Below are 24,282 nucleotides of genomic sequence, written 5' to 3'. Positions count from 1 at the left end.
TAAAAATAACAACAACAACAACAAACTGAGCAGAGACTGGACAAACAGATTTCACATATTTACTCCAGGATAAGTTACTAAACAATCAGAAATCATCGATGATAAGCTTTAGGGGTAGAGAGGATGTGATCAGAATCCATGGTTGCTACAATACATCATCTAAATTGTACAATTTTTAACAAATATTATGAAACATGCAAAGAAACAGAAAAATATGACTCATACTAAAGAAAGAGAAGCAGGCAACAGAGTCTTTCAGGGTCCCCAGATACTAGATTTAGCAGACAAGAACATCAAAGCAGTTATTATAAATATATTCAAACAACTGAAGAGAACCATGCTAAAGAATTAAAGGAAGGGCTGCCTGGGTGGCACAGTCGGTTCAGCATGCAACTCTTGGTTTCGGTTCAGGTCATGATCTCAAGGTCCTGAGATCAAGCCGCACACTGGGTTCCACACTCAGCATGGAGTCTGCTTGGGATTCTCTCTCTCCCTCTCCTATTTAATGGAATTAAAATGGTATCCTAAAAATATCTGATACAAAATTATTACTATTCTATTCTCCTGCCCCTCTGGCTCGTGCTGTCTCTCAAATAAATAAAATCTAAAAAAAAAAAAAAAAAAGAATTAAAGGAAAATATGACAATAGTGATTCAACAACCACAGAATGTCAACAAATACATTTTTTAAATTCTTTTAAGAAAGAAAAAAACAACATTCTGGAGTTGAAAACTACATTCACTAAAATAAAAAATCCACCAGAAGGGCTCAACACAAAATTCTATATGGCGGGGAAAGAATTAGCAAACTTATATTAACAAAACTTATCTAATTTGAAGAATAGAATGAAAAAGACTGTAGAAAGTTAACAGACTCAGAGGTCTGTGAGGCAACATTAATTGATTCAAAATACAGAATAACAGAAGGAAAAAGGGAGACAGAAAAACATTTAAAGAAACAATGGTTAAAACTTTCAAAATCTGAGGAAAAACATTAACTGATAGATCAAAGAAGCTCAATTAACCAAGAAAAGAGATTCTGGGATACGTGGGTGGCTCAGCTTGTAAGTGTCTGACTCCTGAGTTCAGTTCAGGTCATGATGTCAGGGTTGTGAGATGAAGCCCCATGTCAGGCTCTGCATTCAGCAGAGAGTCTGCTTGAGATTCTCTCCCTCTTCCTGTGTCCCTACCCAACTCTCATGTGCGCGCGCGCTCTCTCTCTCTCTCTCTCTCTCTCTAAAATAAATAAATAAACCTTAAAACATACACCTATATATAAAATTAAGAAGAAAAAATTAAAAATAATGAAAATTTAAAAATTTTTTTAAATTAAAAAAATATTTGGGGCGCCTGGGTGGCTCAGTTGGCTAAGCCACTGCCTTCGGCTCAGGTCATGATCCCAGGGTCCTGGGATCGAGTCCCGCATCAGGCTCCTTGCTCAAGGGGGAGGCTGCTTCTCTCTCTGCCTCTGCCTGCCACTTTGCCTGCTTGTGCTCTCTCTCTCTCTCTGACAAATAAATAAATAAAATCTTTTAAAAAATATATATATATTTAAAGAACTACAGCATAGCTAAATTGTTGAAAGACAAAGGAGCAAGAGAAAACAGCAAGAGAAAAATGACTCATATATATATAGGTAAAAACCAAGAAACCAAGACAATTAATGGCTGACTTCTCATCATAAACAATGGAGACAACAGATCTGCTTTAAAGAAATGCAAAATGAAGTCCTTTAGCTGCAAAGAAATGTTATAGTATGGTAACTAAAATCCACAAGAAACAGTGAAAAGCACCAGAAGTGGAAATATCAAAAGGAATTAAAATTGTATCCTAAAAAATATCTGACACAAAATTATTCTAAAATTAACATGGAAGGGCTCCTTTCATGATAAAAACATTCAGCAAGGAGGCAAGAATATGGAGAAACTAGATCACCCATACATTGGTGGGAACATAAAATAGTACAGCCACTCTGGAAACCAGACTGGCAGTTTCTTAAAAACTAAATATGCAACTATCAATGACCGAGCAATTGTATTCCTGGGAATTTACCACTAGAGAGGAAAACTTATGTTCACACAAAAACCTGTACATGAACATCTACAGCAGTTTTATTCATCATAGCCCCAGACTGGAGCTAGCCCAGAGAGTCCTCAATGGATATATAGTTAAAACTGTAGTTACTTCCATACCATGGAATACTACTCAGCATTAAAAAGGAATAAACGAGGGGCGCCTGGGTAGCTCAGTTGGTTGAGCAACTGCCTTCGGCTCAGGTCATGATCCCGGACTTTCAGGATCGAGTCCCGCATCGGGCTCCCAGCCCCTTGGGGAGTCTGCTTCTTCCTCTGACCTTCTTCTCTCTCATGCTCTGTCTCACTCATTCTCTCAAATAAATAAATAAATAAAATCTTTAAAAAAAAAAGGAATAAACTAGGTCGCTGGTTGGCTCAGTCATAAGAGTGTGTGACTCATGATCTCCGGGTCATAAGTTTGAGCCCCACACTGGATATAGAGACTACTTAAATTTTAAATATATATATATATATATATATATATACACACACACACACACACACACACACACACATACATATATACATTCATATATAAACTTTAAAAAGGAACGAACTCTTGGTACACAAACCAAATTAGATGGAACACCAGAAAATTATGAATGAAAATTGAAAAGGTTACATACCGTATGATACCATTTATATAATATTCTTGAAATGATATAATTATAAAAATGGAGAACAGCTTAGTGGTTGACAAGGGTTGAGTAGGGGCAGGGCACTATAAAAGGCTCTGTCTGTAAAAAGGATTCTTGCTGTGATGAAAATGTTCTGTATCAACGTGGTATCAGCAAGTATCAATGTGGTATGGTACTATACTTTTGCAAGGTGTAATCATGGGGGAAATTGTTTAAAGGGTACAGGTTATCTGTATCATTTTTTTTTAAGATTTTATTTATTTATTTGAGAGAAAGGGAGCACAAGCAGTGGGAGGGACAGCGGGAGAGAGAGAAGCAGGCTCCCCACTGAACAGGGAGCCCAACCATGTTGGGCTCGATCCCAGGACTCTGGGATTATGATCTGACCTGAAGACAGATGCTCAACCAACTGAGGCACCCAGGTGCCTCTTTCTGTATCATTTCTTATAACTACACATGAGTCTAAAATTATCTCAAACTAAAAGTAGAAAAAAAAATACGAGAAACTTTGTAGGGTTAGAATAAATGTGTTAATTCTACATAAGAGGTAGAAATGATTAAAGTGATTTTAAAGCTGATTCACAGGTCATTCTCCACATTCTTTTTTAATTTTTTTAATTTAAATTCAATTAATTAACATATAGTGTATTTTTAGTTTAAGAGGTAGAGTTCAGTAATTCATCAGGCTTACATAATGCCCAGTGCTTATTACATCACATGCCCTCCTTAATGTCCATCACCGTTACCCTATCCCCCCAAACCCCTTCCCTCCAGCAACCCTGTTTGTTTCCTATAATTAAGAGTCTCTTATGCTTTGTCTCCCTCTCTGATTTCACTTTATTTTTCCCTCCCTTCCCCTATGATCCTCTGTTTTCTTTCTTAAATTCCACATGTGAGTGAGATCATGATAATTGTCTTTCTCTGATTGATTTATTTCACTTAGCATAATACCCTCTAGTTCCACCCATGTTGTTGCAAAAGCAAGATGTCAATTTTTTGATGGCTGAATAATATTCCATTGTGTATTTATACCACATCATCTTTATCCATTCATCTGTCAATGGACATCTGGGTTCTTTTCATAGTTTGGCTATTGTGGACATTGCTGCTATAAACATTGGGGTGCAAGTGACTTTGAGTCACTACATCTGTATCTTTGGAGTAAATACCTAGTATTGTAATTCTGGGTCGTGGGGTAGCTCTATTTTCAACTTTTTGAGGAAGCTCCATACTGTTTTCCAGAGTGGCCGCACCAGCCTGCATTCCCACCAGCAGTGTAGGAAAGTTCCCCTTTCTCTGCATCCTTGCCAATACTTGTCATTTCCTGACTTGTTAATTTCAGCAATTCCGTGTGAGGTGGTATCTCACTGTGGTTTTGATTTGAATTTCCCTGATGCCAAGTGATGTTGAGCATTTTTTCATGCATCTGTTGGCCATTTGTATCTTCACATCCTTCTATGTTCTCCCTCCAACTGCATATCTTTAGGCCATTTTAGTACTCCTTGTTAATAACGACATCACCAGACAAATAATACAAGTAAAATTATTTAATTATTGAGAACAATGTGACTGGTGTAATAGAAACTCACTCTTAGATGTGGCTCATAGGATCAATGTCATGGCTTTTAAGTTCACATCTCATACCTAATAAAAGGTTTTTTGGAAAGGCAGATAAAGAATGCTGGGTTAGAATTTTTGTATTCCTTTAGATTTGGTTTATATGTGTTATTTAATATTTCTCATTGTTGGGGAGACTGGGTGGTTCAGTCAGTTGAGTGTCTGCCTTCAGCTCAGAAATGATTTTGGGGTCCTGGGATTGAGCCCCCAGTCAGGCTACCTGTTCAGTGGGGAACCTGCTTTTCCCTCTCCTTCTGCCTAGCCCCCACCCGCTCATTCTCTCTCTCTCTCAAATAAATAAAATCTTTCAAATTTCTCATTATACTAGATAATCAAAAGGATATACTTAGGATGAAGCCTTAATTAATATCCCAATAACACATTACTATTTCAGGCATTTTCCATATTATCTATGTCATTTATTAAATATGTTAATTTATTCATAATTTCTTAGGAGTCATGTTGCTTTTCCAAAATATTTTCCCATGTTGATGTTGTCATCTTTAAAGAAGTATACGTGTTTAAAGATTTTATTTATTTGGTGGGGAGGAGGGAGAAAGTAGAGGGGCAAAGGGAGAGGTAGAAGCAGACTTCCCACTGAGCAGGGAGCCTGACCCAGGGCTCAATCCTAGGACCTGAAAATCATAACCTGACCAGAAGACAGATGCTTAACCAACTGAGCCACCCAGCTGCCCCCAAACTGTACTTTTTAATGTCACTAGTAACCTCTACTTTGCAAATCCAATAATCATTTTTCAGGCCTCACTCTACCTATCACAATAGGTCACTCTGTCCTTAAAAGACATTAATCACTTTGAGGATACCACACTTCCTAAGATTTTATCTCATTAGCCAAATCTCAGTTTCTTTTCCTAGTTCCTGCTCTACCACCTAAACATTGGAGAGAGGTTCTAAACACTAGAGAGTCTACTTCTTCTTTTTTTTTTTTTTTAATAAACATATATTTTTTTCCCCAGGGGTACAGGTCTGTGAATCGCCAGGTTTACACACTTCACAGCACTCACCATAGCACATACCCTCCCCAATGTCCATAACCCCACCCCCCCAACCCCCCTCCCTCCAGCAACCCTCAGTTTGTTTTGTGAGATTAAGAGTCACTTATGGTTTATCTCCCTCCCAATCCCATCTTGCTTCATTTACTCTTCTCCTACCTCCTTAACCCCCCATGTTGCATCTCCTCTCCCTCATATCAGGGAGATCATATGATAGTTGTCTTTCTCTGATTGACTTATTTCGCTAAGCACGATACCCTCTAGTTCCATCCACGTTGTCGCAAATGGCAAGATTTCATTTCTTTTGATGGCTGCATAGTATTCCATTGTGTATATATACCACATCTTCTTTATCCATTCGTCTGTTGATGGACATCTAGGTTCTTTCCATAGTTTGGCTATTGTAGACATTGCTGCTATAAACATTCGGGTGCACATGCCCCTTCGGATCACTACGTTTGTATCTTTAGGGTAAATACCCAGCAGTGCAATTGCTGGGTCATAGGGTAGTTCTATTTTCAACATTTTGAGGAACCTCCATGCTGTTTTCCAGAGTGGTTGCACCAGCTTGCATTCCCACCAACAGTGTAGGAGGGTTCTACTTCTTTTTTTTAATCCATATTTTTTCCATTGGTGATCTCATCTAATCTTTATAAATCTGTGTTTAAATACCATCCATACTCAAAGTCTCCCAAATTTACTTCCCTATTCAATCTCTCTCCTGAGATTCAAGTCATAAATCCAATAACCTACTAGACTTTTCTACTTGCATATCATATATGCATCTCCAACTTGATTTTCTCAACCCCCAAAACTACTTCTCTCCTGTCTTTCTCATCTCCTAAGTGATGCTTCCATGCACCTAGTTGCACTGATCAGAAATCTAGGAATCATTATCCTTGGCTTTTTTCTTCTTCCTCACTCACCACATCTGACTCCATCAGTAAGCTGTTTGTCAAACAAACCAGTCTTATTCCTGCCTCTTGCCTGTCAACAGAGCACCACTTCCTTTTCCCCCTCCTCACGTGATTCTACTATGTTCTTTCCTTGTCCCTGATATAGGGCTCTCTCAAAATGGCACCTCCTCAGAAAAGCTTTTCCAGGCCATCCTAATTGAAAATGCTACTCCCTTCCATGTGATTCTCTATACCTTACATTTCTCTATTGTCTGCTCTTACTACCTGACATAACACTAAACATTTGCAGGAAAAAAGAGAAAGAGAGAGAGGCAAACCATAAGAGACTGTTAGCTATATAAACTATAGAGAACAAACTGAGGGTTGCTGTAAGGGATGTGGGCAGGGAATGGGCTAAGTGGGTGATAGGTATTAAGGAGGCCACTTGTGATGAGCACTGGGTGTTGTATATAAGTGCTGATTCACTAAATTACCCCTGAAATCAATACCTATACTATATGTTAACTAAAATTTAAATAAAAGCTTGAAACGAAATACATTACACATTTGGTTATGTGCATACTATTCATTTCCCAATCAGCTCTAGAATGGCAGAGACACTTAGAACAGCCTGGTGCAAAGACGACACTTAAATGAATCATTAAATTACTATTCCTGGAGTGCTTGCCTGGCTCAGTCAGAAGAGCATGTGACTCTTGATCTCAAGGTTGTGAGTTCAAGCCGCATACTAGGTGTAGAAATTACTAAAAATAAATAAATAGAAGGGGGAGGAGTCAAGATGGCGGAGAAGTAGCAGCTGAGACTACTTCAGGTTGCGGGAGATCAGCTAGATAGCTTATCTAAAGATTGCAAACACCTACAAATCCAACGGGAGATCGAAGAGAACAGCAATTCTAGAAACAGAAAATCAACCACTTTCTGAAAGGTAGGACTGGCGGAGAAGTGAATCCAAAGGGACGGGAAGATAGACCCCGGGGGGAGGGGCCGGCTCCCGGCAATCGGCGGAGCAACAGAGCACAAAATCAGGACTTTTAAAAGTCTGTTCCGCTGAGGGACATCACTCCAGAGGCTTAACTGGGGTGAAGCCCACGCGGGGCCAGTGTGGCCTCGGGTCCCGCAGGGTCACAGAAGGATCGGGGTGTCTGAGTGTGGCAGAGCTTGCAGGTATTAGAACGGGGAAGCCGGCTACAGAGACGGAGCCGAGGAGTGAGCTCACAGCTCGGGCTTACCTTGAACTGGTCGCAGGCTCGGTGAGCTCAGAGCACGGCTGGAGGCCAGGCAGACAGGAGTAATTGGACGCTGTTCCCTGAGGGCGCACTGAGGAGTGGGACCCCGAGCTCTCGGCTCCTCCGGGCCGGAGACTGGGAGGCCGCCATCTTCATTCCCGTCCTTCGGAACTCTACGGAAAGCGCTCAGGGAACAAAAGCTCCCGAAAGCAAACCCAAGCGGATTAATCAGCCCGGCCCCTGGTAAGGGCGGCGCAACTCCGCCTGGGGCAAAGACACTTGAGAATCACTACAACAGGCCCCTCCCCCAGAAGATCAACAAGAAACCCAGCCAGGACCAAGTTCACTTACGAGGAGTGCAGTTTCAATACCAAGGAGAGCAGCGGAATTCCAGAGGAGGAGAAAGCAAAGCACGGAACTCATGGCTTTCTCCCCATGATTCTTTAGCCTTGCAGTTAATTTAATTTTTTTTTCTTTTTCAATTTTTTTTTCTCTTCTTCTGCTAAATTTTTTTAAACTTTTACCCTTTCCTTTTTTAACGTTTTTTAACTAGTTTATCTAATATATATATATTTTTTCCTTTTTATATTTTTTTTCATTATTGGTTTTCTTTTTTTATTTGTTTCTTTTTTCTTTTTTCTTTTTTTTTTTTTCTTTCTGAACCTCTTTTTATCCCCTTCCCCCCCTCCTCACGATTTGGGATCTCTTCTGATTTGGCTAAAGCATATTTTCCTGGGGTTGTTGCCACCCTTTTAGTATTTTACTTACTCCTTCATATACTCTTATCTGGACAAAATGACAAGGCGGAAAAATTCACCACAAAAAAAAGAACAAGAGGCAGTACCAAAGGCTAAGGACCTAATCAATACAGACATTGGTAATATGTCAGATCTAGAGTTCAGAATGACGATTCTCAAGGTTCTAGCTGGGCTCAAAAAAGGCATGGAAGATATTAGAGAAACCCTCTCGGGAGATATAAAAGCCCTTTCTGGAGAAATAAAAGAACTAAAATCTAATCAAGTTGAAATTTAAAAAAGCTATTAATGAGGTGCAATCAAAAATGGAGGCTCTCACTGCTAGGATAAATGAGGCAGAAGAAAGAATTAGCGATATAGAAGACCAAATGACAGAGAATAAGGAAGCTGAACAAAAGAGGGACAAACAACTACTGGACCACGAGGGCAGAATTCGAGAGATAAGTGACACCATAAGACGAAACAACATTAGAATAATTGGGATTCCAGAAGAAGAAGAAAGAGAGAGGGGAGCAGAAGGTATATTGGAGAGAATTATTGGAGAGAATTTCCCCAATATGGCAAAGGGAACAAGCATCAAAATCCAGGAGGTTCAGAGAACCCCACTCAAAATCAATAAGAATAGGTCCACACCCCGTCACCTAATAGTAAAATTTACAAGTCTTAGTGACAAAGAGAAAATCCTGAAAGCAGCCCGGGAGAAGTCTGTAACATACAATGGTAAAAATATTAGATTGGCAGCAGACTTATCCACAGAGACCTGGCAGGCCAGAAAGAGCTGGCATGATATATTCAGAGTACTAAACGAGAAAAACATGCAGCCAAGAATACTATATCCAGCTAGGCTATCATTGAAAATAGAAGGAGAGATTAAAAGCTTCCAGGACAAACAAAAACTGAAAGAATTTGCAAACACCAAGCCAGCTCTACAGGAAATATTGAAAGGGGTCCTCTAAGCAAAGAGAGAGCCTAAAAGTAGTAGATCAGAAAGGAACAGAAACAATATACAATAGCAGTCACCTTACAGGTCATACAATGGCACTAAATTCATATCTCTCAATAGTTACCCTGAATGTTAATGGGCTAAATGCCCCAATCAAAAGACACAGGGTATCAGAATGAATAAAAAAACAAAACCCATCTATATGTTGCCTACAAGAAACTCATTTTAAACCCGAAGACACTTTCAGATTTAAAGTGAGGGGGTGGAAAAGAATTTACCATGCTAATGGACATCAGAAGAAAGCAGGAGTGGCAATCCTTATATCAGATCACTTAGATTTTAAACCAAAGACTATAATAAGAGATGAAGATGGACACTATATCATACTCAAAGGATCTGTCCAACAAGAAGATCTAACAATTGTAAATATCTATGCCCCTAACGTGGGAGCAGCCAACTATATAAACCAATTAATAACAAAATCAAAGAAACACATCGACAATCATACAATAATAGTAGGGGACTTTAACACTCCCCTCACTGAAATGGACAGATCATCCAAGCAAAAGATCAACAAGGAAATAAAGGCCTTAAATGACACACTGGACCAGATGGACATCACAGATATATTCAGAACATTTCATCCCAAAGCAACAGAATACACATTCTTCTCTAGTGCACATGGAACATTCTCCAGAATAGATCACATCCTTGGTTCTAAATCAGGTCTTAACTGTTATCAAAAAATTGGGATCATTCCCTGCATATTTTCAGACCACAATGCTCTGAAGCTAGAACTCAATCGCAAGAGGAAATTTGGAAAGAACCCAAATATATGGCGACTAAACAGCATCCTTCTAAAGAATGAATGGGTCAACCAGGAAATTAAAGAAGAATTGAAAAAATTCATGGAAATAAATGATAATGAAAATACAACAGTTCAAAATCTGTGGGACACAACAAAGGCAGTCCTGAGAGGAAAATATATAGCGGTACAAGCCTTTCTCAAGAAACAAGAAAGGTCTCAGGTACACAACCTAACCCTACACCTAAAGGAGCTGGAGAAAGAACAAGAAAGAAACCCTAAACCCAGCAGGAAAAGAGAAATCATAAAGATCAGAGCAGAAATCAATGAAATAGAAACCAAAAAAACAATAGAACAAATCAACGAAACTAGGAGCTGGTTCTTTGAAAGAATTAATAAGATTGATAAGCCCCTGGCCAGACTTATCAAAAAGAAAAGAGAAAGGACCCAAATAAATAAAATCATGAATGAAAGAGGAGAGATCACAATGAACACCAAAGAAATACAGACAATCATAAGAACATATTATGAGCAACTCTATGCCAACAAATTTGACAATCTGGAAGAAATGGATGCATTCCTAGAGACATATAAACTACCACAACTGAACCAGGAAGAAATAGAAAGCCTGAACAGACCCATAACCAGTAAGGAGATTGAAACAGTCATCAAAAATCTCCAAACAAACAAAAGCCCAGGGCCAGATGGCTTCCCGGGGGAATTCTACCAAACATTTAAAGAAGAACTAATTCCTATTCTCCTGAGACTGTTCCAAAAAATAGAAATGGAAGGAAAACTTCCAAACTCATTTTATGAGGCCAGCATCACCTTGATCCCCAAACCAGACAAGGATCCCATCAAAAAAGAGAACTACAGACCAATATCCTTGATGAACACAGATGCAAAAATTCTCACCAAAATACTAGCCAATAGGATTCAACAGTACATTAAAAGGATTATTCACCACGACCAAGTGGGATTTATTCCAGGGCTGCAAGGTTGGTTCAACATCCGCAAATCAATCAATGTGATACAACACATTAATAAAAGAAAAAACAGGAACCATATGATACTCTCCATAGATGCTGAAAAAGCATTTGACAAAGTACAGCATCCCTTCCTGATCAAAACTCTTCAAAGTGTAGGGATAGAGGGCACATACCTCAATATTATCAAAGCCATCTATGAAAAACCCATCGCAAATATCATTCTCAATGGAGAAAAACTGAAAGCTTTTCCGCTAAGGTCAGGAACACGGCAGGGATGTCCGTTATCACCACTGCTATTCAACATAGTACTAGAAGTCCTAGCCTCAGCAATCAGACAACAAAAAGAAATTAAAGGCATCCAAATCGGCAAAGAAGAAGTCAAACTATCACTCTTCGCAGATGATATGATACTATATGTGGAAAACCCAAAAGACTCCACTCCAAAACTGCTAGAACTTGTACAGGAATTCAGTAACGTGTCAGGATATAAAATCAATGCACAGAAATCAGTCGCATTTCTCTACACCAACAACAAGACAGAAGAAAGAGAAATTAAGGAGTCCATCCCATTTACAATTGCACCCAAAACTATAAGATACCTAGGAATAAACCTAACCAAAGAGACTAAGAATCTATACACAGAAAACTACAAAGTACTCATTAAAGAAATTGAGGAAGACACAAAGAAATGGAAAAATGTTCCATGCTCCTGGATTGGAAGAATAAATATTGTGAAAATGTCTATGCTACCTAAAGCAATCTACACATTTAATGCAATTCCTATCAAAGTACCATCCATTTTTTTCAAAGAAATGGAACAAATAATCCTAAAATTTATATGGAACCAGAAAAGACCGCGAATAGCCAAAGGAATATTGAAAAAGAAAGCCAGAGTTGGTGGCATCACAATTCCGGACTTCAAGCTCTATTACAAAGCTGTCATCATCAAGACAGCATGATACTGGCACAAAAACAGACACATAGATCAATGGAACAGAATAGAGAGCCCAGAAATAGACCCTCAACTCTATGGTCAACTAATCTTCGACAAAGCAGGGAAGAATGTCCAATGGAAAAAAGACAGCCTCTTCAATAAATGGTGTTGGGAAAATTGGACAGCCACATGCAGAAAAATGAAATTGGATCATTTCCTTACACCACACACGAAAATAGACTCAAAATGGATGAAGGACCTCAATACAAGAAAGGAATCCATCAACATCCTTGAGGAGAACACAGGCAGCAACCTCTTCAACCTCAGCCACAGCAACATCTTCCTAGGAACATCGCCAAAGGCAAGGGAAGCAAGGGCAAAAATGAACTATTGGGATTTTATCAAGATCAAAAGCTTTTGCACAGCAAAGGAAACAGTTAACAAAACCAAAAGACAACTGACAGAATGGGAGAAGATATCTGCAAACGACGTATCAGATAAAGGGCTAGTGTCCAAAATCTATAAAGAACTTAGCAAACTCAACACCCAAAGAACAAATAATCCAATCAAGAAATGGGCAGAAGACATGAACAGACATTTCTGCAAAGAAGACATCCAGATGGCCAACAGACACATGAAAAAGTGCTCCATATCACTCGGCATCAGGGAAATACAAATCAAAACCACAATGAGATACCACCTCACACCAGTCAGAATGGCTAAAATGAACAAGTCTGGAAATGACAGATGCTGGCGAGGATGCGGAGAAAGGGGAACCCTCCTACACTGTTGGTGGGAATGCAAGCTGGTGCAACCACTCTGGAAAACAGCATGGAGGTTCCTCAAAATGTTGAAAATAGAACTACCCTATGACCCAGCAATTGCACTGCTGGGTATTTACCCTAAAGATACAAACGTAGTGATCCGAAGGGGCACGTGCACCCGAATGTTTATAGCAGCAATGTCTACAATAGCCAAACTATGGAAAGAACCTAGATGTCCATCAACAGACGAATGGATAAAGAAGATGTGGTATATATATACAATGGAATACTATGCAGCCATCAAAAGAAATGAAATCTTGCCATTTGCGACAACGTGGATGGAACTAGAGGGTATCATGCTTAGCGAAATAAGTCAATCGGAGAAAGACAACTATCATATGATCTCCCTGATATGAGGGAGAGGAGATGCAACATGGGGGGTTAATGTGGTAGGAGAAGAGTAAATGAAACAAGTTGGGATTGGGAGGGAGACAAACCATAAGTGACTCTTAATCTCACAAAACAAACTGAGGGTTGCTGGGCAGAGGGGGGTTGGGAGAGGGGGGGTTTATGGACATTGGGTAGGGTATGTGCTATGGTGAGTGCTGTGAAGTTTGTAAACGTGGAGATTCACAGACCTGTACCCCTGGGGGAAAAAAAAATATATATATATATGTTTATAAAAAATAAAATTATAAAAAAAAAAACTACAAAATAAATAAATAAATAAATAAACTTTTTTGGAAAAGCTATTCCTATCTTAATTCATGTATATCTACCTTTGCCATTTGTTTGATAACAATGTGTCTGCTCATATATTCTTTTCATTTATCCTGAGAGAGAATCACTGTACTTCCTGATTCTGGTCTTTCATCAAAAGTGGAAAATTTTCAGGCATATCTTTTTGAATATGAAATTTCTATTAGATTCATACTGGACTCTACTTTTCTCCTTATTACTTAAGCCATTCTCTTTCAAATTTTTCTATCTTTGTCTCTCAGTGGCACAGTGTAACAATTTCCTCCTATACCAATTTACTGATTTTTCTCTTTAGCTGCTATTTTCCATGTTCACCGAATTTTATTTTTTTATAAATATTATTCATTTGTCAGAGAGAGAGAGTGAGTGAACAAGCACAAGCAGGAGGAATGACAGGCAGAAGGAGAAGCAGGCTCCCTGCTCAGCAGGGAGACTGATGCGGCACTCAATCCCAGGACCCTGGGATCATGACCTGAGACAAAGGCAGACGCTTAACTGACTGAGCCACCCAGGTGTCCTTCCACTGAATTATTAAATTATTATTTCAATGACTACATTTTTCATTTCTAGAAATTGTATTTGGTTGTCTCCCAAATCTGCCTGGTGTTTTTAAGAATATCTTAGCCAGGGGTGCCCGGGGGGCTCAGTAAGTTAAGGATCTGACTCTTGGTTTCAGCTCAGGTTATGATCTCGGGGCCATGAGATCAAATCCCATGTTGGCCTCGGTATGCGGCACAGAGTCTGAGTCTCTCTCCCTCTTCTTCTGACCCTCCCCCTGCTCACTCTCACTCTCTCTGAATTAAAAATAAAATGCTTTACCCATTTATCACATGCTTAATTCCTTCTATTAAGTCTTTATTAATATCCAACGATGGTTTAATAGTCTTTATCTTTAATAGTTTTATCTGAAGTTTTGAGGGTGTAATAGAAATATGCTATTTATTGAATCTCCCTCTGCTCACTCATATAGTATTAAATTCCAGTCCCAAAATGTCATGAGAGATGGACTACAGTTGTGTATTCTCAGGAAGATGCCCATCCTTCTCCACTCCAAGCACAAGTTTGGGCAGTAAGCTTCCTTATCTTTAAGCAGGCAGGTGTGGGTAGACTAGGAATTTCTTTCCTAGTCCACGCTTCACAGAATGTATAACTCTTCAAGAGTCATGGCTTTATAAGGAGTTCCCAGTTCTAATCCATACAAGTCCAAGGCATCATCTCCAATCCCAGTGTGGCCATTAAAGCTTTCATGACTGAGACAAATAAACTCTTCAGGGCTGTCTCAGCATTAGCTCCTGAGCTTACAACTCTGGTAATCAGTTCCCTCTTCTTTTTTAGCCCTTAGGTATTTCCCTTGCTATTTTGTGAGCCCAGACATTCATTTTAAAAACATGTTTGTAACATTTCATCCACATTTCTAGGTACTTTATAGTGGAAGAGCTTTTAAGTTAAAATGTTCTCTTTCTGTATTGCCAGAAACGTTAGTTCCTATTCCCTCATAATTAAATCTAAAAGTTTTAAGATATCTAGGTTTTCAAAGAAAATCTATCTATAATTAAATTTTAATTGGATAAAATATGACTTTCAAATCCAACAGAATTTGGAAAGTAAGTTTATTCTTTCCATCAGTTATCAAAGTGAAAGTCTAAAATATCCTTTTTAGCTTCAATAAATCCAAAGTACATTGGGAGAGATTAACATATGATTATAGAAAACACCTCTCCAAAGTTGCCAAAGTATGTTGCAAACATACTAATTAATCCTCTTGGGTTTGGTTTTTATTGTTATTTAACAGTGCAACATTAATTAATCCTCATGATGTACCTAGCTCAAATCAGGTCTGTGACAACTTTTATCCCCACTTATAAGCAGAAAGCTTACTTGTGAATAACAGGACTATGATCATGCTATAATCCAATGATAAAGTAGAGTCAAGACTCCTGATTTCTTGTATAATTAGATAAAAATTGCTTGTGATCTAGAAAAATTCAACTCTAAATATTTTTCTAACAAAACACTAGTACTTATTATTTGTACATATATAATGGTTCGAAATCTAGACTTGCTTTATTCTTGTTTTAGAACAGGGGCACCTGGGTGGCTTAGTCGGGTAGGCGTCTGCCTTTGGCTCAAGTCATGATCCCAGGATCCTGGGATCAACCCCCACAACGGCCTCCATGCTCAGCAGGGAGCCTGCTTCTCCCTCTCCCTCTGCCCCTCCCCCTGCTCATATGCTCTCTCTCACTTTCAAGTAAATAAAAAAAAAAATCTTTTAAAAAATGTTTTAGAACAAAAATATTTTTTAATTTTTATTTTATTTATTTATTTATTGAAAGAGAGAGCATGCAAGTATGGAGGTGAGATGGAGAGATAGAGGGAAAGGAGAGAAAGAACCTTAATCAGGCTCCATTCTAAGTGCAGAGCCCAATGTGGTGCTTAATCTCTCAACTCTGAGATCATGACCTTAGCTGAAATCAAGAGTCAGGCATTTAAACAACTGAGGCACCCAGGTGCCCCAGTATGTCATTTTCTAAGCATAAGCAAAAGAAAATCTTAAAGGTTTTTTCTACTCTTAATAGTTACTAGCCCTACATCACGAAAAGAAGTTATATTAAATCAACACATCTGCTGCAAATCTCTATAGGCTCTTCCTCTGGGACATTAATCCACCTGGAATACACCATTATTTTAGTCAGGAAAAAAAAAAGTTTTTGTTTTGTCAGTTTTTAGGGATTTGGTTTTGTTGTTGTTGTTTCTGCTATGTACTTTTACTAAGAGTTAAAGAGCAAAAGTATTCATATTTATTTGCCATTAAGTTTATTTCAAGGTTTTTTCCCTTTCATATAATTTTTGTCACATTGGGACTTAAAAGTTATTAATAAAACTCATTTCCCACATACGAGGATTAAATATTTTAATTTTAATTTTTTATTTTATTTATTTATTTATTTTTAAATATTTTATTTATAGATGGAGTAAGAGTGAGAGAGAGAGAGAGAGAGAAAGAAAGCATAAAGCAGGGGCACCTGGGTGGCTCAGTGGGTTAGTAAGCCTCTGCCTTCAGCTCAGGCCATGATCCCAGGGTCCTAGGATTGAGCCCCTGCATTGGGCTCTCTGCTCAGCAGGGAGCCTGCCTCCCCATCTCTCTCTGCCTGCCTCTCTGCCTACTTGTGATCTCTGTCTGTCAAATAAATAAATAAAATCTTTTTAAAAAATAGTCCTTTAAAATAAAATTAAAAAAGAAAGCATAAAGCAAGGGAAGCAGCAGGCAGAGGGAGAAGCAGGCTCTCCACTGAGCAGGGAGCACAACCTGAGAAATTATGAACTGAGAAATATTGTAATTTTTAAATTAAAAAAAGAAAACAAATATAACAATTAAGATTCCTCTTTCTATATTACAGGATTGAAATAGAAAATCTGCTGCTGTTGGTCTCACTATCAGGTCTATGGTGATTTAATCAAACTCCTTTTTTTTTTTTTAAAGATTTTATTTATTTTTTGACAGTGAGAGAGGGAGAGAGAGAGAGAGCACAAGCAAGGGGAGCAGCAGAGGCAGAGGGAGAAACAGGCTTTCCCCTGAGCAGGGTGTAGGACTTGATCCCAGGACCCTGGGATCATGACCTGAGCCAAAGGCACAATGGTTAACTGACTGAGCCACCTAGGTATCCTAATCAAACGCCTTTAAATTAAAGTCCACCTGTCAGCTGTTAACTGTCCTGGAATTAAATAAATAAAACTTAAAAAATAAAGTCCTACTGTCAGAAAGACACTCACTAGTCAATCTGTTAAGCAGCACAAGATTAAATGGATAAGGTCTAAAAAGAAACTAGCCTCAACAACAACAAAAAACCTTTAGTGAACTCTACTTCACTGTCTTGTATCCTTCTGTCAAGTTCTCACAATTTTCTTATTTATGGGGAATCATAAAAATATATTTTCCAATATTACAAATAGGAGGTCCTCTTATCCAGCACTTTTCAACCCTCTTTACCACTCTTAAGGAAAGGTGTTCTCCATGTAACATACTCCCACTATATATGCCTAGAGTTTTTTATAACTGATATGCAGCTACCAGGAATGTAAATTATGAGCACCTGCTAGCCAAACACCGCCTCCACTTTTTTTCTCATATTGATTCAAGACACACCAATGTTGTAATACTATGACCCAATCTCTCATTGTATAAGTGAGGCACCTGACAGACATACTCAACAACATACTCAAGAGCACCAGACAGTGTAATCACCAGGGACAGAGTGTACACTCCATCCCAGATCTTTTGTGCCCAATCTCCAATTCACCCAATGACAATCACACTGCCCTCTAAATTCACTACTGTGGAAGAACAACTGAGTTAGCCAGGCCAGAGTATATGAGTTATTCTACACCAGTGATTTTTTCATGTCCCTGGAGCTTACCTCTTTTAAATACCAAAACTTTAAAAAGTTATCAATTTCAGTCTCTTCAACAAATGGTGTTGGAAAAATTGGACAGCCACATGCAGAAGAATGAAATTGGACCATTTCCTTACACCATACAAATAGACTCAAAATGAATGAAAGCCCTCAATGTGAGACAGGAATCCATCAAAATCCTTGAGGAAAACACAGGCAGCAACCTCTTTGACCTCAGCCATAGCAAATTCTTCTTAGAAACATCACCAAAAGCAAGGGAAGCAAGAGCAAAAATAAACTATTGGGACTTCATCAAGATCAAAAGCTTTTGCATAGCAAAGGAAATGGTCAACAAAACCAAAAGACACCTGACAGAATGGGAGAAGATATTCACAAATGACATGTCAGATAAAGGGCTAGTATCCAAAATCTATAAAGAACTTAGCAAACTCAACACCCAAAGAATAAAGAATCCAATCAAGAAATGAGCAGAAGACATGAACAGACATTTCAGCAAAGAAGGCATCCAAATGGCCAAAAGACACAAGAAAAAGTGCTCAACATCACTCGGCATCAGGGAAATACAAATCAAAACCACAGTAAGATACCACCTCAGATCAGTCAGAATAGCTAAAATTAACAAGTCAGGAAACGACAGGTGCTGGCAAGAATACAGAGAAAGGGAAACCCTCCTACACTGTTGGTGGGAATGCAAGCTGGTGCAGCCACTCTGGAAAACAGCATGGAGCTTCCTCAAAAAGTTTAAAACAGAGCTACACTACCTGCTAGTAATTGCACTACTGGGTATTTACCCTAAAGATACAAATGTAGTGATCTGAAGGACCACATGCACCCAAATGTTTATAGCAGCAATGTCCACAATAGCCAAACTATGGAAAGAACATAGATGTCCATCAACAGATGAGTGGATAAAGAAGATTTGGTATATAACCACAATGGAATACTATGCAGCCATCAAAAGAAACGAAATCTCGCCATTTGCAATGATGTGGATGGAACTAGAGGGTATCATGCAAAGTGAAATAAGTCAATCAGAGAAAAACAATTATCATATGATCTCTCTGATATGAGAAATTTGAGATGCAGGGTGGGGGGTCTGATACGAAGAACTTAAGAAGCAGGGCAGGGGGTCATGGGGGTTCGGAGAGAAAAAATGAAACAAGATGGGGCTGGGGTGGGGGAGACAAACCATAAGAGGCTCTTAATCTCACAAATCAAACTGAGGGTTGCTGGGTGGGCAGGGATGTATAGGGTGGCTGGGTTATGGACACTGGGGAGGGTATGTGCTATGGTGAGTGCTGCAAAATGTGTAAGCCTGATGATTCAAAGACCTGTACCCCTGAGGCAAATAATACATAATATGTTAATTAAAAAAAAAAGTTATCAATTCCTTTTGGTAGAAACCTTCCATAAGTGTAAAAGCACAAATCCAGATTCCTTGGGTATTCCAGTGAACTGGCTCTTGACGTTTTTTCAATTATTTGCTTAACTACCAGGTCATGTGTCTCAAAAATATTTCCCTGCCTTGGTACTGCTCTTTCCTGTGTTGATCTGGGCTCCCTCAGTGAATGCAAGCATCTTACTACACTCATTCAATTCCAACTTTACTGCCAGGAGAATGTGAAAACAGCAACAGGGTGGTGTCAGTGGTAGAAGCAGATGGATTTAAAATGGCAGAGAAAAAGTGCATTATTTTGCAGATTTTTTAACCATCACTTCTACAAATAACTGCATTATATTAGAGCCAGCTAATCTACATAGACCTTTGGCCTCCACATTAAGAGGCCCACGTTGCTACACTTTTTGAGCTTCTGATGTCATTTCTTCCCATTGTCCATGTGTTATCACCAAATAATTCCCCTATCTCCAATACCCTATTCAACTATAAAATGGGAACCAACTGATTTAGGCTTATAAAAAATATGTCAAAAATATATTAAAGATATTCCAAATGACTACTTGAGGAATTCTTCTCCACAAGATACATAACCATGACCTTTGATTTAGCTATTCAGGCTCCTTTTGGTTTTGTTTGCTTCTCATTTCTGAGAGTACACTTTCTGGGCAAGTGACCTCCAAAATGTCAGTAAAACTTTTAAGATGTATTTGTCTTTAAATCTATTCCGTGTGGGAGAACTGGGTGGTTCAGTCATTAAGCTTCTGCCTTTGGCTCAGGTCATGATCCCAGGGTCCTGGGATCAAGTCCCACATCTGGCTCCTTGCTCAGCAAGAAGCCTACTTCTCCCTCTGCCTGCAGCTCCCCCTGCTTGCACTCACTTGCTCTCTCTCTCTCTCTCTCTCTGACAAATAAATAGGTGAAATCTTTAAAAAATAAAAAAATAAATAAATCTATTCCATGTGAATTCATACAAAAATTCCTCAAAAAAAAAAAAAATTCCTCAAAGTAAAGTGCTTGTAATCAGCACAGAGACACAAACTCAGCCAAAGTAGAATTTGAACACTCTAAACAAGTGCTTCTCAAACTTGAAAGTGCATACAAATCTCCTGGAACTCTTGTGAAATAAAGATTTTAATTCAGTAGATCTGAGGCTGGGCCCAAGACTGCATTTCTAATCAGCTGACAGGTGATGCCAAATTTGTTGGCCCCAAATTCTACACTTTGAGTAGCAAAGCTCTAGAACACATATATCTTCTTTTTCTCTCTCTTGTTACTAAATCCTCATTCCCCTGCTTGTTCCTTTTCTTGCTTTACCCTTCTTCTTGCTTTAAGTCTGCCAAGAATAACCACAGCAACTTTTTAGTCCTGTAGATAGCTCTTAGAACTAAAAAGGTTTTCCAATCTATAACGTAGCAACAAAAATCATAGTGCAGAATGGCTAAAACATTATAATAGTCAAAAACTTTCTCTGAATGTAACCAAAAGTAATATAATCAATATAGATGACATAATTTTCAGGATGTGTAGTTTTTTGGTATATTTCTTAGCAATTAAACATTTTCTTTAGGATATGGTTTTTAAAAACTTATGTTGAAGGGTGCTGGAGTGGCTCAGCTGGTGAAGCGACTGCCTTCAGCTCAGGTCAAGATCCCAGAGTCCTGGGATCCAGTCCCACATCAGGCTCCCAGCTCCATGGGAAATCTGCTTCTCCCTCAGACCTTCTTCCCTCTCATGCTTTCTCTCACTTTCTCTCTCTCTCTCAAAGAAATAAATAAAATCTTCAAAATCAGCAGTCTTTAAGCTCTCATCCGAAAAGGATCAAGAGCACAAAGAAATAAATAAATAATAAAAAGTTAGTTGCATTTCTTAACAGGAATTAAGAAACGGTTATTTATGTTAAGTTTCAATAGCATTTGGGACACCAGGGTGGCTCAGTTGGTTGAGTATCTGCCTTCGGCTTGGGTCGTGGTCCCGAGGTCCTGGGATCAGACCCCACATTGGGATCCCTGCTTCTCCCTCTCTCTCTCTCTGTTTCTGTCTCTCATGAATAAACAGATAATATCTTTTTTTAAAAAGTTTCAGTAATATTCAAAAACTGAGCTATTAATTATGAACAGAATAATAGTACTTGTACTAATCTTTATAACCTGTTAATATCATGTGTTTTTTAGGTTACTCTAAAATTATAAGAAATTCTGCTACTGGGGCACCTGGGTGGCTCAGTTGTTAAGCATCTGCCTTCAGCTCAGGTCATGATCCCAGGGTCCTGGGATCTAGCCAGGCATCACAGCGGGAAGCCTGCTTCTCCCTCTCTCATGTCTCCTGCTTGTGTTCCCTCTCTTACTATGTCTCTCTCTGTCAAATAAATAAATAAAATCTTAAAAAAAAAAAAAAAGAAAAGAAATTCTGCTACCAAGTATATACCTAATCGTCAAGAGATCAGCTTAATATTGAATTATAAATGCCTTATAATCTTATATAAAGTTTACTTATAGTTGCATTATACCAGATTCTTTCAAATATCTTATAACTGTCACAGGAACCGCTAGATTTAGAACGAGCCCTTTAAAATAATAAATGCTAGCATTCATACAGCAATAGAAATGTTATTCTTACCAAAAGACTCTGTTCACCTAATCAACAAGCAGGAGTCTCATTTTACAGTGGGGGAAACCTGAACCATATTCAGGTTATACAACCAAGTAAGTATAGTGCAAACAGAATGTGAAACTCTTATCTTTAAAACCTATCTTATAATTATTAATATGCTACAGGTCAAATATTGTTCCACTTCCTTTTCGGTACCAAAACTAATTCTTTAAATCAAAATTATGTAAAATAGCTGATTTCTCAGTAACATTTAGAAATATGGTTTCTGCATAACATTAGTCTTGCTAATATAGTGAACAACAGTGTAAGTGGAATCCAGTTCTGTGGTGTAGTTTTCTTCCAGGGAAACCGAACCAGACAACAGTGCATTCTAGTGGCCAAAGGAGAGCATAATCAGAAATGTCTTGGACTCTGGACTTAAACATCTGAAATCTAGACGCTAATAAGACAACATTATATTTTATGAGTTGTTATAAACTTAAAGAAAATTTGCATTTAAGATTAAAATGAAGATATAAGGAAGAAAAAATATTACCCAAAAGCTCCAGTCACTACTCCAGTTATGTAAATTTGGTCCCTGTTTTTTTGCTGAAACTGTATTACTCTCATCCACAACTGGACCAGGATTCTCCTCTAACTCTTCCTGGGGCTCAGCAGCAAAGCTTGACTCCCCTTCGTTTATTACCTGGGAACAAGTACCAATAATTTAAATTACTTACTGAGAAACGCTCATTTTAAAATGAGAAGAGTTAATGTTCAAACTAGATAAATTAACTTGAAAACAAATTTTAAGCTTTTAGAAAACAGTAATGGTTTTTTTTCCTCTACAGTTCATATATTCACACATGTGACAAATATTCTCCAACGACTACTACTGTTAGGTAGTTTAATTAGCACTGGGAATTAAAAAATGAATAAAACAGGGGTGCCTGGGTGGTTCAGTGGTTTAAAGCCTCTGCCTTCGGCTCAGGTCATGATCCCAGCGTCCCGGGATGGAGCCCCGCATTGCATCAGGCTCGCTCTCTCTCTGCCTGCCTCTCTGCCTACTTGTGATCTCCGTCTGTCAAATAAACAAATAAAATCTTTTTTATTTTTATTTTTTTTTTTAAGATTTTATTTATTTATTTGACAGACGGAGATCACAAGTAGGCAGAGAGGCAGGCAGAGAGAGAGAGAGAGGAGGAAGCAGGCTCTCCGCTGAGCAGAGAGCCCGATGCGGGGCTCCATCCCAGGACCCTGGGATCATGACCTGAGCCGAAGGCAGCGGCTTAACCCACTGAGCCACCCAGGCGCCCCAATAAAATCTTTTTTAAAAAATGAATAAAACAAAGTCCTTAGCCTCCAGAAGTTCATAGTCAGCTAGAGGAAGATTAAACAGCAAAAATACCATGCAATGGGAGTGACAATTAGTTCAACCTCTTTGAAGAGTAATCTGCAGTACCTAGTAAGGCCTAAAATGGGTATAAACTAAAACCCTGTGTACATAGAGTCAACAATGTTTGTAATATTTGTAATACTAAGAGAGTGGAAGCAACCTTACTAACCATTTGTGGGAAGCTGGCAAATTCACTCTGATTTATACAAACAATTGAGTTAAAAACAAATAAATCAGGCATTGGCCCCTATTGAGGACTGGTAGTGGGCGGGGAGAGTATACCCTATGCAAGATGTGGGCCCAATGGGTGGTCGCTCCTGAAAGAGAGCCATTATGGAGTTTACAAAAGGGAGAGAAAAGAGTTCGGAGGAGGGAAGGGAGCAGCCCTTGTGAGAACAATTAGAGCTCACCAGGCCCCTTAAATACTTCTGTTGTTCCTGCTTGCCCTGCTGCTGCTGCCACCTATGCCTCTGTTGTAACAGAAATCCTGATCCTTGGGTTTACAGAGAGAATCACCCATGGCACCCAGGTGGCACAGCAAAGGGGTAATTCAGCCTCAACTTAAGCTCAGGGCTTTTTTTTTTTTTTTTAAGATTTTATTTATTTATTTGACTCAGTGAAAGAGACAGAGAGAGCACAAGCAGGCAAAGCAGCAGGCAAAGAGAAAGGGAGAAGCAGGGAGAGAGAGAAGCAGGGAGCCCCAGAGGGGCTCAATCCCAGGACTCTGGGATCATGACCTGAGCTGAAGGCAGATGCTTAACCAATTGAGCTGCACAGGTGCCCAAAATAGGATTTTTAAACTCCATAAAATAACCACATGCCCTTAGCCCTGGCGATACTGACTTGAGGCTCCCTGAAGGTTCAAATTTATAAATATGAAATTGTAGATAGGACTCCCTCCACTCACCACCATATTCACTCACCACCAAGAGGGAGAGAAAAAGAAACAAACAAAGCAACAAACCAAAAAAGAAAAAAAGAAACCAAACAAAAAAACTGAAACAGAAATCCACAATTTGGCCTAGTTGGAAATCCAAAATGCAAAACTTATT

The 24,282-nt window shown here is 38.8% G+C and overlaps 1 protein-coding gene across 2 annotated transcripts in view; it reads right to left on the bottom strand.

Annotated features, from left to right (window-relative positions):
* GRAMD1C (GRAM domain containing 1C) overlaps nt 1-24,282 on the bottom strand; it is a 97,612-nt gene that overhangs the window by 69,059 nt on the left and 4,271 nt on the right. For both annotated transcript variants that reach the window (XM_032852244.1, XM_032852245.1), the window contains exon 2: nt 22,391-22,540. In XM_032852244.1, the coding sequence (XP_032708135.1) occupies nt 22,391-22,540 (150 nt within the window). The remainder of the gene's footprint in view (nt 1-22,390; nt 22,541-24,282) is intronic.

Source organism: Lontra canadensis, unplaced genomic scaffold (genome assembly GCF_010015895.1).
Source record: "Lontra canadensis isolate GAN:19392208 unplaced genomic scaffold, GSC_riverotter_1.0 scaffold6, whole genome shotgun sequence".
Lineage (NCBI taxonomy): Eukaryota > Metazoa > Chordata > Mammalia > Carnivora > Mustelidae > Lontra > Lontra canadensis.
The sequence above is the reverse complement of the archived record's forward strand: the minus strand, read 5'-3'. Positions and strand labels throughout refer to the sequence as shown.